We start from the raw sequence: 17571 nt of genomic DNA, 5'->3' as shown, positions 1-17571 counted from the left end.
AGGAAGGAGGGTGAGAGGAAGGGAAGGATGGAAGGAAAGGATGCTGGACCAAACAAGTGGAGAAAGAGCCAGAGAACTTGCTATACATCTCTGATCAAGACTTTCCCCAGCTCATAAAAGAGGCTGCACTGTGCTATTGGAACAGCCAGGCATATGCTCAACAAAGGAAGCCTTGCTGAGAAACGCAACCATGGAAGACTTTGTCTGTGTTCACAGTGTGAGTATACAAACCGAGATAACACAGCACTGAGAGGATTGATTTATTCCATATCCCCTTGTCCAGAGAATGAAAAACTCTCCTTAAAGTGATCTACACTGTTCTCAAATCAGCCCTCTCCACCGTGACAGATTATACTCGTCTCCCTTCTCCTCTGGCAATGGAAATACCAATGAAACATCAGTCTCCCTGCTTCTGATTTTCTCCTGAAGTAGAATGCCAATGGCCCAGAATTAATGTGGCAGTTGATTTACTGTGTGGTGTCTGAAGGCAACTGCTCAAATCCTCGGGTACCTGGGAAGGAAAATGAGAAGGCTGTCCGTGGCCACCTGATGGGATTGACTCACTGGCCTGGGCTATGGGAGCTGGCTGAGTAGACAGAGTGCAGAGAGGCTGACTCACTTGGGGTAAACATCCTGACGCGTAGATGGCCCCAGCCTGGGAGATCCACGGTCTCAAACTCTTTCACATTCTATGCCCTTGATGAGCCAGTTAACCTTTCCATGCCTTGGTCACTTTGTCCACAACATGGAGGTGGAACTCGCTCCCAGGATGACTGTGGACTTAAAATGAAATGAGAGGTATGAACAGGTCAGCTTTGCAAAAGCTGGCTTTCGTTTCTAAATGCAAGAGTAAACATCAAGTTCACAGATACTAAGACTGAGATCTGAAAGTGGAAATCTGTAGTAGTTATATGGTGTAGAATTCCCCTCTGTATGCTATGAATATGTTTTATTACCATTGGTTAATAAAGAAGCTGTTTTGGCCTGTGGCGGGGCAGAATAAAGCTAGGTGGGAAAACTAAACTGAATGCTGGGAGAAAGAAGGTAGAGTCAGGCAGACACCATGTAGCTGTTGAAGGAGAAAGACACCAGAAACTTACTGGTAGGCCACAGCCTCGTGGTGATATATAGAGTAATGGAGATAGGTTAATTTAAGATATAATAACTAGCTAGAAATATGCCTGAGCCATCAGCCAAACAGTGGTATAATGAATAAAGTTTCTGGGTCTGGGCACCTGGGAAACCAATGTGCAGTCTCTGCTTACAGTTAAATATTTTAGAAAGAGTGTTTGTCTTGTTGGGCATGTAGTACCCTCTGTAATCCCAACACTTGGGATGCAGAAGCAGGACTGTTGAAAGTCCTAGTTCACCCAGGTCATCCAGGGCTACCTGAGGAAGACCCTACCTCAAAAATAAAATAAGACAAAAAGAAAGAACATTTGTCACTTTCTCTGCTCTTGACCCTTGTGGTGGCTTCTCTATTTCTCCTGGTTCCTGAAAGCTTAGAGAAAAGACCAGGAATGCACTGAATTCTTTGTGTGAGTCAGGAGTTTGTCTAAGTGGCATACAGGGCATACCAGCTATTTTTCTCATTGTTGGGACAAAATCTCAGAGGAAAGTGGCTTCAGAGAGCAAGGAAGGGCTTATTTGGGCTCTCGGTTTGAAGGCTCACAGTTTGAAGGCTCACGGTTTGAAGGCTCATGGTTTGAAGGCTCACAGTTTAAAGGCTCACAGTTTGAAGGTACAGTCTGCCATAGAGAAAGCACAAGAGCAGAAGCGTCAAGCTGCAGCTCACCTACATCCTCAGCCAGAATGGAGAAAGACAAATGCTGGTGTCCGGCCCTTCCCCCTTCTTATTCAGTGTGAGACCTTAGTTCATGGAATGGTACTGCCCACATTCAGGGTGGGCCCTTCCTGCCTCAGTTAAATCCATCCCTCACAGACATGCTGAGAGGTGTGTCTCCTAGGTCGCCTTTCATTCCTGTCAGGTTGACAGTGAAGGCTCACCATCACGGAGAGTAGACAGAACACTTCAGTTCACAAAAGGTCTTGGCCAAGATCTCTCTTCTCTTTCCTTTCCCCATCCTAACCTCATGTCTCCCTCCTGGGAACAGCTCTGTCACTGAAAGGTGTAGAGACAGAGGCCTGTCCATAAAGTCTTCTCCCTAGAATCCGGTACCTGGAAGCAGGAGTGGGGGACCCAGGCTTTGGACAGGTGCACACACAGAGCCTGCTATTTGAATCACTCTGCAAGGGTTGCTTACTCAGCACTCAGCGTGAGATTTGTTTTCATTCTCATGTGTGTGTATGTGTGTGTGTGTGTGTGTGTGCTCACATGCATGCGCACATGTGCAGCATGTTCATGCATGTGCAGGCACATCTGTGTGTTCACACACAGAGGCCAGCTGACCTCCTTGGGGTTGGCCCTCAGAAGCTGTGCGTCTTGCTTTTCAACAAAAGATCTGGAGCTCAGCAAGCAGACTAGGCTGCCTGGGCATTGAGCCCTAGGCACCTGCACGCCTCTGCCTCCTCAGCACTGCGATTACAAGTGTGCACCACCACTACCAGCTTTGTGTACATGCTGGGGGCTGAACTCAGGCCCTCCCACGAAGCGCTTTAGTGACTGAGCTATCTCCCGACCCATCTCTAACGTATTTGCTGTATAGAATACAAGCTCCTTGCGGAAGAGATCCTTGCCTGCTTTCCTGTTACCCAGCACAGTACTTGGCAAAGTAGGGGCAAAGATTCATAAAGTAATTGAATCCGCAGTGAGGCCACAGCATAAGGCTGGCTCGTGCTGCTGAACACGCCACTCAACATGACCAGCCCTGCTGAACTTCCTGTTACAACAGGCTTCCCCCAGCAGAGAGGGAACAGGGTACTCCTCCCTTTTTCCAGCTGTGCAATGCTGCCCAATAAAGTTGCTCCCCAAGTAGTGGGTGGGCTATGGTGCTGAATCAGTGGGTGGGCTATGGTGCTGAATCAGTGGGTGAGAGCTTTGCATCCTGATCCACAGTCCGAAAGCAGAGAGAGACAGAGACAGAATGAACCTAGCATGAGCCACCCCCCATTGACACATTTCCTCCAACAAAGATGCTTCCTAATCCTTCCCAAACAGTGCCATACCCTGGTGACTAACTATTAAAATATGAGCCTATGGGGGCCATTCTCATTTAAAACTTTGTACTTATAGACAGGACCATGTAAATGGTCTGGTCTATGTGCAGGGCCCTTCCAAAATATTTACAGAAAGATCTCCTTTACTACCTCCTTTGCAACCAAAGCTCAGGTTTACCTACACAGGACCTCAGCTCAGAGGCTCTGGTTTCATTTTACTTTGCTGGCAAGGGCAGCAGCAGTGGACATGTGGTGGGTTATATCTTAGCTGCAGAGTATTTCCAGTGCTGTGGGCAGAAGTGGGCACCTCCACGCCTTCAGCGAGGGTATGTTCTTCATGTGTAGTTTGGAGTTTCGTGAAGCCGCGCTCAGTCTGAGCTCTTTAGCGCTTCCTACATTGCCCAGCCTAAAAGCATCATTTTAGTAATCCTGTTCTGAAACCCACGGTCAGCTCTTACTGCGCGCAACCTGGCCTGATTCAGTTTACATCTGCTAGGATTTCTTGAGATCCTAACAACAAACACAGCTTTCATCTATTCTGAAGTTGTAAAGTGCCTGAAACTGGGTATGGAGTCTCCTTCGGAATTCTAGGGCACCACCAGGGGGCACTGTCATATCTCCACTTAGAATGGAAACACATCTGAGCTATCAAGGTTCTGCAGGACTTGCCCAAGGACTCACAAGAGGATAGTGAGGTGCTGGAGTCCTACATAACTCCTTGAAGCAAAATTTGGACTGTAGGCTGGTGGTGGTGGTGCACGCCTTTAATCCCAGCACTTGGGAGGCAGAGGCAGGTGGATCTCTGTGAGCTCGAGACCAGCCTGGTCTACAAGAGCTAGTTCCAAAGCTGCAGAGAAACCCTGTCTCGAAAAACAAACAAACAAACAAAAAAATGTGGACTGTAGGGTAGACTTTGGCAGTCAGGAAGAAAAACGTACTTTGTTCCATGGTGGAGTGGGCAGAAGTGAACAGACGGCAGTGGTTCTCAACCTCCCTAATGCTGCGACCCTTTTCCTCATGTTGTAGTGAACCCCGACCACAAACTTATTTTCATTGCTACTTCATAACTGTAATTTTGCTACTGTTATGAACCATAATGTAAAGATTTTTGGAAACGGAGGTTTGGCAGAGGGCTTGTGACCCATTGGTTGAGAACCACTTCTCTACAGCAGCTTCCTCTCTGTAATAAGAATCAGTAATTCCTTACCGAAAGTGTAGGTGGCAAGATAAAGACATGGGGATATTTCTCTGTCCATCAAGGATTCTGCCAGGGCAATTCAGGGCTAGACAACAATGGTATCCTTTGCTACCCCACAGAGAGGATCTCTGAAACCCACCTTGGACCCACAAGGCATTCACTGGGTAGAGTGACGCACAGCCAAAGCAAACATAAGCCCGCTTTTGGCTAAAAGCCTCAGTGCACAGGCCTGCCCTGGAAATACATTTAACACAGGTAATTTCTTTTCCATTTATTTTCCAGAACTCATTTCACTTGGCCAATTCCAAGCCGATAAATCTTAACATTAAGTCTGATTTGATGTGTGATGCAGACAGTCTAATTAAGGCCAGGGCGTTTTATCAGCTGGTCTAAGCTGTCCTCTCTCTGGTCTGCAATTTTTTTATGCTGGTGTTGATCATCTTTTTATTCATAAGGGCTTCACTCCCATTTGTCATGGTTGCATTAACTGGGCATCTAATGAAGGCTTGGATATAGAAGTCTGTGTCTCATTTATCCTTGGTAGCAAAATGAATAAAGCAAGGGGAAGATAGCTCCCTGTTCTGAAATGCTTTTAGTCCACCTTGACTCATCTAAAATATATTTCACTGTATCTTCTAGAATTGGGACTTGGCTCAGCTTTAGGATACAGTGCCCACTTTATCCTTCACTGACTGACAGCCCCATACCCTACTTCCTGCCCACTCCATGGCTTGCGGAAGCTTGGAGAATAGTGGCCATCAGCCTATTTTCCCCGAATACACATTTACTGAGTGCCTTCTGTAGCTGAGGCTCAGGTACAAAATGATTCAAAGAGATGGGGAAATGACTCACTGGTAAAGCCTTACAAGCGTGAAGGCCATGTAAATCTTCTGGGCATGGTGATACAAGTTTGTAATGAGAGATAGAGAGAAGAGAATCCCTGGAACTCGCTGGCCAGATAATCTAGCCTAGTTGGTGAACTCTAGACCAACAAGGGATGCTGTCTGAAAGGATGTAGACAAGGTCCCTGAGGATGACACCAAACACACACACACACACACACACACACACAACATACACACAACACACACACCACCCCTACCCACAGACCACACACACACCTCACACCACACAGACACACACACCACATACACACACACACACCACATACCATCCCCTACCCACACACCACACACACACAACACACATACACCACAAATACATGCACGCAACTATACACACATAAGCACATGGCACATATGTCTATAAAAATTTAAAAAGAAAATTCAAAGCCCAACAGAGTTAAGTAGATTATGTCACCACTGTTGGCCAATATCCAAGGGAAGAAAACTATCTTAGTCAAAGGCTAACTGTGGGAGCAAGCTGGAAATTTCATCTGCTCTCTCTCTCTCTCTCTCTCTCTCTCTCTCTCTCTCTCTCTCTCTGGCCTCTGGGAGGATGATCTTTCCAACTAAGCCTTCTGTTAAAAAGTCACCAAGTATCTGTGATAGCTTTGACTTGTGGACTTCCTGGAGACACAAATGTACTCATTCCCCAGGGACACCATAATAATGAACCACTAATTGGGTGATTTACCCACAAGTCTGGAGGACAGAAACCTTAAACCAAGGCTTTGGTAGAGTTGTTTCCTTCTGAGGGCTGTGAGGAAGAGCTATGTTCTAGGTTTCTCCCCTTGGCTTGCAGACATCTTATGGCAGAACCTCTGTCTTTCCCCTGTACGTGTCTCTTTATATAAGGATGCCAATTACATAAGGGTAAGACCTGCCCTAATGTCTTCATTTTAACTTGAACGCCCTCTATAAAGGCCCTGTCTCCAAACAAGGCCACACGCTAAGGTACTTGGGAGTGAGAGGGGGAGAAACCATCAGCAGTGCATGGCTCTGAAGCAGTTTAACTGTGGCTGCATAGCATCTGGCAGCATGCGAGGGTAGAATACTGGAGACCAAGTCAAAAGGAGGTTCAAGTTGTAAACTAGACCCCTCTCCTCTCTGAACCTCCCATTTCTTGTCTAGAGTAAGAGCTGTGAACTGGGTTTCCACCTCCGCCCCTGAGTTCTAGGACTGGGTTCTAGGCAGTGTGCAGCAGTATAGGAAGGAGGGTAACAGTTTGGTGACCCTGAACAAAACAAAAGTTTTGTTTTGGTTTTGACAAGTTTCTCTGTGTAGCCCTAGCTGACTGGGAACTCTCTATCTAGAACTGACTAGCTTTGAATGTGTGGCCTGTGCTTCCAGAGTTCTGGGTGCTCCGTGAGACCGCACTCAGCTCACATACTGCCCTGCTTTCTGAGCTTTGTGTTTCTAACTGTAGCACACAGCTGTCAACCCCTACACACAAACCATGGCATTAATACCATGTTCAGGAGACGAGCATTCTATTGAGTCTCAGGTCTCAGTGGTATCCACTGCTGGGCGGCACCACACCCTGTCCCCCAGCCCCCAGCTCTCACCAGGACCCTGTGCTGCAGTTTGGAGTGAGATGCTTGAGTGGCAAGACTTTGCCGAGCCTTGAGGCTTGCCTTCCCCATTTCCTGTCCTGTTCTACTTCACTCCTTATGAAAGTCATTACAGTTAGGACTGATTTTTTTTCCTCATTGTATTTTATGATTTTATACGACATGTATAGTTTTAGATATAAAAAACTAATAATAAAATTGATACAGTGGTCTCCCTTGGCAGAGCTTTACACAGCCATGGGGAAGCTATGTAGCTGTCATTCGGCACCAACTGGATCATAATCAGCCCGAGGAAACAAATAGGTTTTCTTACTCAAATTGACTCTCATAATGCACCAGTCCCTCCTACACAAGTAACCATGTAATCCTCGATGCACCGTGATGAGGCAGAAGACAGTGCCCTCTATGCTCAAAGACTCCCAGAGGCTCAGAGATCCCTTGGGCAGCCAGGGCCCTGCCCAGGCAGGATTCAAATGTGCAGCTCTGCCTCCAAGGCCACCCACCACATTTGATACTTGACACTCTCCATACCACTCCCTACCAACTCAGAAGGCTTATACAGCCTCCTCCCATCCCTCACTGCACTACACACACACACACACACACACACACACACACACACACACACCTCTCTTAGATTCTTCGTTGTGCAGTTTTTCTGTGTCCTTGGTGCCCCCTAGTGGCTGATTACGGCTCATTGCACCGGAGGCCTGTGACTAAGCACTTGAGTGATCGGAAAGTCAATGTGGGTGGCCCTGGGATAGCACATCTTTCTGCGCCCAGAGGATAGCTACACCCACCATTAAGGATTTTTCCTTCTTTCTTCCTTTCGTTTTTTGTTTTTGTTTTTTGTTCGTTTGTTTGTTTGTTTGTTTTGGCAGGGTCTTTCTATGTAGCTCAAGCTGTCTTAAACTTACCAGGTCATCCAGGTAGGCCTCAAATTCACAGAAATCCTGAGGGCCCAATGGCCCACCAACACTGTATCTAAGTCAGTCCCTCCACCAAGATAGTATGCAACCTCTGGGGTTCCAACTCGGTACCTCCTTCCCACTCTCAGTTGGGATGCATAGGCTTTGGTGTTCTCTGCTGTGCCCGCCGGGGACTTTCATTTCTCAGAGCTTGTTTGGCAGGGTGGAGAGACATCAAAGAAATTGAAATGAAGAACTTAATAGTTTTTCATACCAAGCTCTCTTCCCCATAGGACGCCATCTAGAATCTCCTCTATAAAGGAGAGCGTGGGGGTGGAGGGGAAAGGAGTGAAGGGAGGGTGGTAGGGAGGGTGATAGACATGTGTGGCACAGAGGAGACATTGGAATATTGAGGGTGGAATGGTACGGAAAGTTAGAGCAGGAGATGGGGGTAGGAAGTCGGGAAGGAAGATCAACCAAAACAAAGTGTTGTAACAAGGCTGTGAGGAAGCCTGCTGTGCTGTGTGCAAACGCAGACATTAAAAGTAAAAAGTCATCAGCAGTCGTGACACATACCCTGGAGGCAGAGGCAGGTGAATCTCTGCGGGTTTGAGGCCTAATCTACAGAGTGAGTGCCAGGACAGCCAGGGCTGTTACACAGAGAAACCCAGGGTGAGGGTGGGGTCTCCCCAGGAAGTGATTAGCCAGCTTCTGCTTCTCTGTGAGCCTTGTGTGCAAAGATGAAGAAGGCATTCTCTCCACTTCTGCAAAGTAAACACGTGAAAAACTCCAACCCAATGATGCCAGTGCTCGGACATGGGTGTTTGGGATTTCCCCACCATTCCAGAAATGGCTTCCAGCATTCAAAACTGAGAAGAGAGCCATCAAGGTCCCTGAATGCTAAAGAGAGTAGAAAGCAATCCGCAGTCAGACACCCTCTCTAAGCAGCACCCCAGTTCCCAACCCCTAGACTCGCTTCGAAAGCTTTCCTGCCCCCCCCCCGACCCCGCATCCACTTGTGCAAGGCAAAAGGGATGCAAGACAGAGAAAGAGAAGACAGCTTGTCCCCTGTCACTTCCCACATACCAAATACCCCCTCTTCCTGTTTTCTTCTTTCCGCTGAAAAGCCCACCTAAGACCTTAAGAAGTGGCCTAATCTGTAGCCTTCCTGGAAATCCTTTAATATTTATCTGTCTTTGAGATCATCTGAGATACTCTGGAGCTGTACTCACCAATACCGGAGCCTGCATTCACCCACAGCTACTGCCTGCTTGAAATGTGGTTGTCCGAACTACAATGTGCCAAAGTGCAAAACGTACCTCATATTTTTAAAGATCCAAGACAGGAGAAAAATAATATTGTTTAAAAAAATCAATTACATGATAAAATGACTTTTTAGATACACAAAATTATTGCCAAAATTAATTTCTTCTGTTTTCTTTATGTGGTTCCCAGGCTATTTCAAACAACGAACATGACTCACATTGTATCTGTCTGGACAGTGATTGGCGGTTTAGGATGCCAGAACTGGGCCCAGGGTGGAGCTCAGTGGTAGGGTAATTACCTAGCATAAGCAAGGCCCTGGGTAGGTTCCTCAGCACCACAAAACAAAACAGAAAGGCCAAGCTCAGGAGTCTCAACCCACTAACATTTTTTTACCACTTGGGACAGCAGGAGGCAGACCTGATACTGTTTCCTCAGCCATACTGCTGGCAAGGAGCAGGCTCTCTCTCAGACAACTGGGGTAAACTTTGCTTGGAATCATATATCCTTTCTTTCATTTTGTTTTGTTTTGTTTTGGCTTTTTAAGGCAGGGTTTCTCTGTGTAACAGCTCTAGCTGTCCTGGAACTGGCTCTGTAGACCAGGCTGGCTTCGTACTCCCAGAGATCCACCTGCCTCTTCCTCTAGAGCACTGGGATTAAAGTCACGTGCCGCCACCGCCACCACCACCACGGGTGTAGGCTCATATTGCTACATGGTATGACAGCCAGGCTCAGACCATAGTTAGTGCCTGAAGTAGTCAGGTACCCTTCCAGACAGGCAGTCGCTACCCTAACAAAAGCTCAGGAATGCTGCTCTTTGCTTTGTAACTATGGAGATCATCTGAGAAGAAGTGTCAATGCCAAGCTAGTGACAGAGCTGTAGATGTAACTTTAGTCCTGCTACCCTGGAAACAGAATGCTAATGAAGGTGTTTGGATAATAAAACAAGTAATCTTTAGGATTTGAACGAATCCTGAGACTCCCTTCCAATAATGCTGTGGGAACTGTGTCTCAATTATTCCCACGCTTCCATGCTAGTCCAGAGAGGGAAAAATATTTATGTTGGGGCTTTGGACCCTGACAACAGGCTATACTTAAGTTTTTAAACATGAAGTCTTAATATGAATCTTAGCCTGTCCTGGAATTTATACCCTTCCTGCCTTAGCCTCCCAAGTGCTGGGATTTCCGGCATCCCCCGAGGTGAGTAACTCTAATGTTATCTTTTAAGGGTATCTTTAATCCGCTGTTCTAAAATCTGGATGCCCTACATTGTATTACCCCATAACTCAGGTAATTTCTTCGAAGCATGCACCCCAAAGCCCAAATTACAACACACAAATTGGAATCTTAAGGAAGTTAAAACTCTAGAACCAGGAGCAGGGGAGATGGTTGGGTCAGCATTCTTACCTGGCTCACATGAAGACCTGGGTTTAGCCTCCAGAGCCCATAGATAACTGCTGGGCATGGTGGCACACACCTGTAATGCCAACACTTGAGAAGCTGAGGCAGGTGCAGACAAGAAGATCGGGGCTAGCTAGCCAGCCAGGCCAGCCTAATCAAAGTCTCAGACTAGTGATAGACCCTGTAGCAAAAAACAAGGTTAAGGGCACCTGAGGACCAAGACATGAGGCTGATTTCTGACCTCTGCCTGCACATGCACACACTGCATACCTGCAAGCACATTGATCCCAAACATACACATGCATCAGAACACACATGAGCATACACCTAGACTCATAACCCTGGAAGCATAGCCAAACACTGTGGCTCACACCTGCACAATAGCTTTATAGCATTAGGAAGGCAGAGGCAGAAGAATCACATTTTACAGGTAAGCCTGAGTTGTAGAGGTTTTTTCCTCTTCTTTAAATAGAATTAATTCTGCAAGCTTCATTTTAGTAATATAGTCATGGTCAGACTCTAAATGCCAGTACTAAGTCTTGGCCCCTTCTATTATGGGTGCCAGATCAGAAAAAGCACTGAGTAAATGCCAGAGGTCAGATTGTTGGAGGTAACTTTGTGCAAGGCACGCTGCACAGAATGGGGTAGACATGAATGGGGCGTGGAGAGCCATGGATACACCCACATGTTCATCAAAGCTTCTGAGTATAAATCTGCACTACTTTTCCGAGGAATAATTCATATATTTATGAATTTAAAATGACCTTACCTTTTGACCCAAGAATTCTATTTCTAGTAAGCATAAAGAAAAAACTTAAAAGTACAATATCTGGATATTAGAATACTCAACCATCACTGCAATGGCGCTGCCAGGGTTGGGTGGGGACACGATGATGACACGGAGCAACTTAACTAGTCACTGATAAACAGCAAATTCACATTAGGTGTAACTATAACAAAAAAATTCGGGCGTTTGAAACTATTGCAAATAAAGCAAATGAATACTTACCGTCATGTAAAAGGTATTTAAAATAAATTCTGTGAAGAAGCCCAGCTACAGAATTCAGAATTGTATATACAGTATGTATGTTAATATTACTTCAAGAAGGAAAGAAAGAAAGAAAGAAAGAAAGAAAGAAAGAAAGAAAGAAAGAAAGAAAAAGAAATCATTTGTAAAGACGGCCATATGGGAAAAGTTATTCTCCAAAAATATCCTTACGGAACTGCCATCTCTGGACAGTAGGGCTGTAGGTGGTTAGTTTATTCTGAAGTTCTTAAAATGCTGGTGTAATCCCAGGACTTGAGAGGTGAAGGCACAGGGATCAATAGTTCAAGACCAGCCTCAGATATATCGCAAATTTGAGGGCAATGAAGGCTATATGAGATGTTATCTCCAAAACAGCAACAAAAAGGAAACACAAATTTTAAAAATTAGAGTTATTTTTAAAAGTAATAATACTTGATCTTCACTATCACCTAACTGAAACCTATTTTCTTCTCCTAAAACTTTCTAAGCCCTAGGTAGTAGAAGTATCAATGCAAACCAAGTGTGGGGGAGCATGTCAGTAAATTCAAGGACCAGGAATTCAAGGCCAGCCTAAGTGAAGAAAGAAGCTACCAACGCCTTAACATGTTAAGATTCTGACACTTTCCCAGTACGCACTCTGGGGCTTCAACCTGTGCCATCTCTTCCTTTAGTGCCACGTGTGCACTCCTTCTCAGCGGTCCTGGGTCTTCTTGGTGATTGCCTTACTGCCTAGATGAGACCCAGCCAAACCTGCCGGGTTACTTTAAAACTTAAAAAAAGTCCAGCTCTGGCTAGGGCTGGGAGCCATTTGAACCGAAATCCAAAGGTTAAAAATAATTAAGACCAAGTTCTAGGGCAGGCACAGAGGCTCTGGGGCCCGACTGAAGATCTCCCTGAGGATGGAGAGTAATCTGAGAGCCCGGGACAGGAGACGGACCGCCATTCACGGCGTGGGTCGTGCCACAGCACCTACATCTTTTCGTAAAGAACGCGGACGCAGCTCCGCGCTGAATTTGGTCCCTCTGGAGACGCCGTCCGGGCGCCCGCCTCGCTCAAATCACGTGACCGAGGCTTTCGGTGAAGCAGGAAGCGTTTTGCTGCGGGGTCTAGGACCGGGGCGGATAGCGGGTGGGATGGAGGCTACTCTGGAACAGCATTTGGAGGACACGTGAGTAGTGCGTGCAGCGGGTCCTGCGCTCTGACGGGGGAGCTGGGGCGGAACAAGCGACACGGACTGCGAGTGCCCACGGAAGCGTTTGGGGCACTCGGGGCGGCGAGCGGGTGACTTTTGAGAACGCCCGGGCCGCGCGTGACTCCAGATTAAAGTTTCGCCAGGCTCTGTACGCTTCCTTGTGGAGCAAGAGTCTTGCGGGTCCAAGCGAGAGAGGACCAAATCACCAGTCTCCTTGAAATCGTCCGTAGGGTCCGAGTAGCTCCTCAGAAGTTTGGGGGAGGAGGTACCAGATGTGCTAAATTGAGCCCTGTAGTGCAAATGCACACCCATCTCTTCTCGCGTGTGTAACCCCATCAGTTACTCAGCGCTTATGAAGTAAAGACATCCGTCAAGTTTTTCGGCTGTCTCTAAAATTTAAAATTGGGAAGTGTAAAGTGGCTTACAAGGCGCCACCTCCCTCCCCCTTTAGCTTTTAAATTCCCCCGCCCTCCAGGAGCGAATCCAGTAACTTAAGAATTCTGACAGTTGTTTTGAATGCATTGCTATCCCAAAGCATACTTTTATAACAAGAACAAAACCCTATAGATACCTGCAGTGTTTTTAGCCCTATGAAGCCCATAGGTACCTGGCACAGTTCGTTGTGAGAAAATGGTTTCTTTATTTAGCTTTGGTGCCATCCTGTTTTGTTTTGTTTTGAAGCTGATTTGAAGCACTTAATACTTGATGCATAGAAAACTTATTTGTACTACGATAACTTAAGTATTTCTTCACATCATCTGGCTCGTCTTTCTTGTGCTCCTAAAATTAGAATGAAGAATCCATCCATTGTTGGAGTCCTGTGCACAGACTCACAAGGACTTAATCTGGGCTGTAAGTGTCTCATACCAGCCTCCCTTTGAGAGTCACTGGGAGTTTGGCTTTACTATTATTTTCTAGCTTTTATTCCTGTTACCTCTTGAACATAGAAAATATCTCCAGGTAAGACTGAATAATTGAACCCTTTCCATTGTTCTTAAAAGGCAGAAATGTTCCTCCCGGTTCTACAACTGTCCCTACTAAAATGGTTTAGAAAAGGGCTTTAACTAAAAACAATCGTCACCGTATGCATTTCATATGCAGGGACTGTTGGGCCATATTTCCTTAATTGCTTCAATAACTCTGAAAAATGGATGAGGCTAGCTGTTAATACAGTCACTTTTAACTTAGTGTCAGTAAAGTAGGGACTTCACAGATGGACATATCTGACTAACCCCATTCTCGTATTCTGTCTGCTAACATGAGCCCAGAACAGAAAGAACCCCTTGGCGCTTCATTTTCTTCACTGGGTTATTAATTATGCAATGAATGAAGAATTAAATGTGTTGGACTCTTAAGTATCAGATACCATTATTTTTTCTTACTCTACACTTCATGGACCTGGCTGTCCTGGAACTCACTATGTGGACCAGGCTGGCCTGAAACTCATAGAGATCCTCCTGCCTCTGCTACAAGTGCAAGGAATAAAGATGTGCACCACCACACCTGGTTAGACACCATTCTTCATGTTTTACAAACTTAAATATTCCTCAGAAAAGCCCTTTGTGGTAGAGAGAAATTAAAACATGGAGCTTAATTAAGTACCTTGTCTAAGGTCTTACAACTCCTGAATGGTTAAGATGGGATTGCTTAGCTGCCTCCAAAGCTTAAAACACTCAGTACACAGAACCAAGATGCCATGTTCAATGTAGCAATTACAGATAAGAAACTAAGTTAGAAAGGTAAATAGCGCCAGGGAGTAGTGGTGCAGGCCTTTAATCCCAGCACTCAGGAAGCAGAGGCAGGCAGATCTCCATGAGTTCGACAGAGTGAGTTTCAGGACAGCCAGGACTATACAGAGAAACCCTGTGTTGTAAAACCAAAAAAGAAAAAGAAAAAAGAAAAGTAAATAGCTAAAGTTAATTTGTGTCAGAAACTAGTTAAACCCAGGAATTCTTATAACTATGCAGGACTTTTTAGAGCTCTGAGCTTTTATTGGTTCAGTAACGGACAGAGGTACTACAGTTAGTTATGTCTTAAACAAAAACCAATCATTTGGAACAAGGTAAATATTTTGAAGCATTTGCCAGGTTGCTAATGGAATATTTTAAGTGCATGTGTGAAAACCTAAAACTGAGCAAGTAAAACCTTCAAGGTCTGAAGTTGCTGTTCGCTGTAGACCTCCAGGCTCCACTTTAACCTGTAGATTTCTTTTGTAGTTATAGTAAATTTAGAACTTCTGCCAGGGTATTGTCTGCCACGTTCGTTTCAGATGTAAGCAAGCTCCTGTTGCCTTTATGTCAGGGATCTGTTATTGTACCTAGAACCTGATTTAGTAATAATACAAGCCAAGGCAATAGTACAGAATCCTTGAGACATTTGAAAATAACCCCGCTAGCTTACGCTGGCAGAAATAATTGCTTATAGATCTTCACATATGCTGACAAGGTGATCATACAGCTGAACTTTCTGAGTAACAACTTGCTCTTTGTGATTGAGCTTAGAAAAAGAAAATCAGATTTCTCATAAGGAATTAATTAACTTCAACAAATCCCTTATCCACATTGACACACTCTCATCTTTGAATCTTGGTTTTAGCAAAATTCCCATAAAATAAATTTATGATCATCAGATTGATTTAAATTATAGCTTCCTTTGTGCTTGAGAAGGTATTCAGAGACAATATGGTGGTAGGAATAACTTTGAAAAAACTGCATGCCATTTATAACTTTACTGGTTTAAAAACAATTGCCGGACTTCCTCACTGATGTAATCAGCTGAGTACCAGGTAGGGGAAAATTTCATGTCAGTACCTAACCAAAAAGTCCATGAGCTGAGTTTCTTTTTAGATACTATACTATAGGCTTATATTCTAGACACTAGGTAACAATTTCATCTCTGTCTTTAGGTCGTGGTACCCTGTCAGATGAACATGCTGGAGTGATATCTGTTCTAGCTCAGCAAGCATCTAAGCTAACCTCTGACCCCACTGATATTCCTGTGGTCTGTTTAGAATCAGATAATGGGTGAGTACATATCAGCACATCCCTTCCTTTTTGTTCAGAAAAACTTGATTGGGCTTTCCCCTGTGTCCATCAGCAGTTCTCTAATAAATGTACCGCAGGGCCAGTTGCCATTGAGGCCCCATGACAGACCTTCATTAAAATGAGCATAAGAACTGTCAAGAACTTCTAGTGTGCCAAAAAAAGAAAGAAAAGAAAATAGTAAAAACACAAAAATTATTAGTCGAATAGAATTCTCTAAAACAATATAAATGTTAAAGATATTCCAAGATGAAGGTTTTTAGAAAAATGCTAAATGAAAAAAAAAACTGTAGAAGCTGGAGAGATGTCAGTGTTTAAAAGGAGTGCTTGGTCCACAGTCCTGAGGACTGGAATTTAGATTCTAGCACCCATGTAGCAAGGGCATTCCCACAAACACCTGTAACCTCAGCTCCAAGTTGGGAGAGCAGCAGAGACAGGAAGACTTCTGGAGTTTGCTGACTTCCAGTCTAGCAGAGAAAAGGAGTCCCAGGTGCAGGGATACGACCCTGCGTCAAAGGACTAGCTGCATGGTGATAGAGAACACCCAGCACCTTCTTTTCACCTCCATGCATATATATAGGCGTGTGTACCTGCATACACTTGTTTGTGCACACTCACGCAGACACAGATAAAATTAACCTTAAAAATGCATACTATAATCAATTTGGGGGGGTGGGGAAGAAGAGGATGTATATGTCTTGGTTAAAATTAGGAAGTAGAGATGCTTGTACACAGGTCTGATCTGAGTTCACTCCCTGGAACCCACATGGTCAAAGGAGAACAAACTCCCTGAAGTTTTTCTCTGACCTCCACATGCAAGCAGTGGCACACATACCAAAAAGTAAGTAACATAATAATAAAAATTAGGGGAGGTGGCTCAGCAGTTAGAGGTATACTGCTCTTCCAGAGGACCTGCATCCATTTCCACCACCCACATTTGGCAGCTCACAACCACTTGTAACTCTGACTCCAGAGGATCCAACACCTCCTTCTGGCTATTTCAGACACCCATGCACATATGACACATACAAACAGACACACCGATAATTTAAAAAAAAAAAAAGTCTTTAATCTAAAAATTGGACCAGGAGGCTAGGCTAGAGATTTAAGGTCCTGAATTCTAACTCCAACAAAACCAACAAAAATCCAGAAAAAAAAATCAGAACCATGTTGAGTAGTAGGGATAAGGATTAATTTCATTTTCTTGCTATAATTAGACTTCCCTATAATTCTCAACTGTTTCATGCCTATATATGCTTTTTATTTTTTACTTATTTTTCATACAGGAAGATTTGTCTCATAGTTTGAGAGCGTAGCCCCTTTATGCACGGGTAAAGCATGGCAGAGATTATGAAAGTAGGTTTGTGACTGACACTTCCCAACAGTGAGTGTTCGTATCTGCTTTTAGATAGGAAGAAAGATGCAATGAGGTGTTTTGTATCTTAAACCAAACATGTTTAACCTTACACCTAAGTCCCATGTACTAAGCCTGCTGAATATTTCCCTCTTTGCTTTTCAGGAACATTATGATTCAGAAGCACGATGGCATCACAGTGGCAGTGCACAAAATGGCCTCGTGACATCTCTTGTTCTCCAGCTGCCCGACACAGGGCTTCAGTCCTACCTGTGTTAACTTGTAAAAACTAGTAAAGTTCCAGAAGTTAGGTCATTCACCTAATGTCCGATGTGGACTTTTCTTTACCAAGATACCAGTTAGAAAGGATCGTAGTTTTGTTTGGGCTTTTGTCATTTTGCTCTTTGGAGACAGTTACTGCAGTCCAGTATTGCAGCCCAACATTGAAAGAACTGTGTGGCCCAGGCTGGTCTCAAACACGTGGTCTTCCTGCTTCAAAGTCCTGCATCCTAGGAATAGGCATTTGTCACCAAGGTCCAGATCCCTTTGTATATAGAACTTTGCTGTGGTCAATAAATTGGTTCAGAGGAAAGTGTG

General features: G+C 44.8%; 1 protein-coding gene across 1 annotated transcript; it reads left to right on the top strand.

Annotated features, from left to right (window-relative positions):
• The first annotated feature begins 12148 nt into the window (after positions 1 to 12148).
• Lamtor5 (late endosomal/lysosomal adaptor, MAPK and MTOR activator 5) lies at positions 12149 to 17571 on the top strand. Its single transcript, XM_048443432.3, has 4 exons — positions 12149 to 12555; positions 13370 to 13431; positions 15485 to 15602; positions 17140 to 17571. Exons 1-4 carry the CDS (start codon positions 12287 to 12289, stop codon positions 17198 to 17200), a joined length of 510 nt encoding a protein of 169 aa, XP_048299389.1. The 5' UTR covers positions 12149 to 12286; the 3' UTR covers positions 17201 to 17571.

This window comes from Myodes glareolus, chromosome 17 (genome assembly GCF_982192425.1).
Source record: "Myodes glareolus chromosome 17, mMyoGla1.1, whole genome shotgun sequence".
Classification (NCBI taxonomy): Eukaryota; Metazoa; Chordata; class Mammalia; order Rodentia; family Cricetidae; genus Myodes; species Myodes glareolus.
The sequence above is the reverse complement of the archived record's forward strand: the minus strand, read 5'-3'. Positions and strand labels throughout refer to the sequence as shown.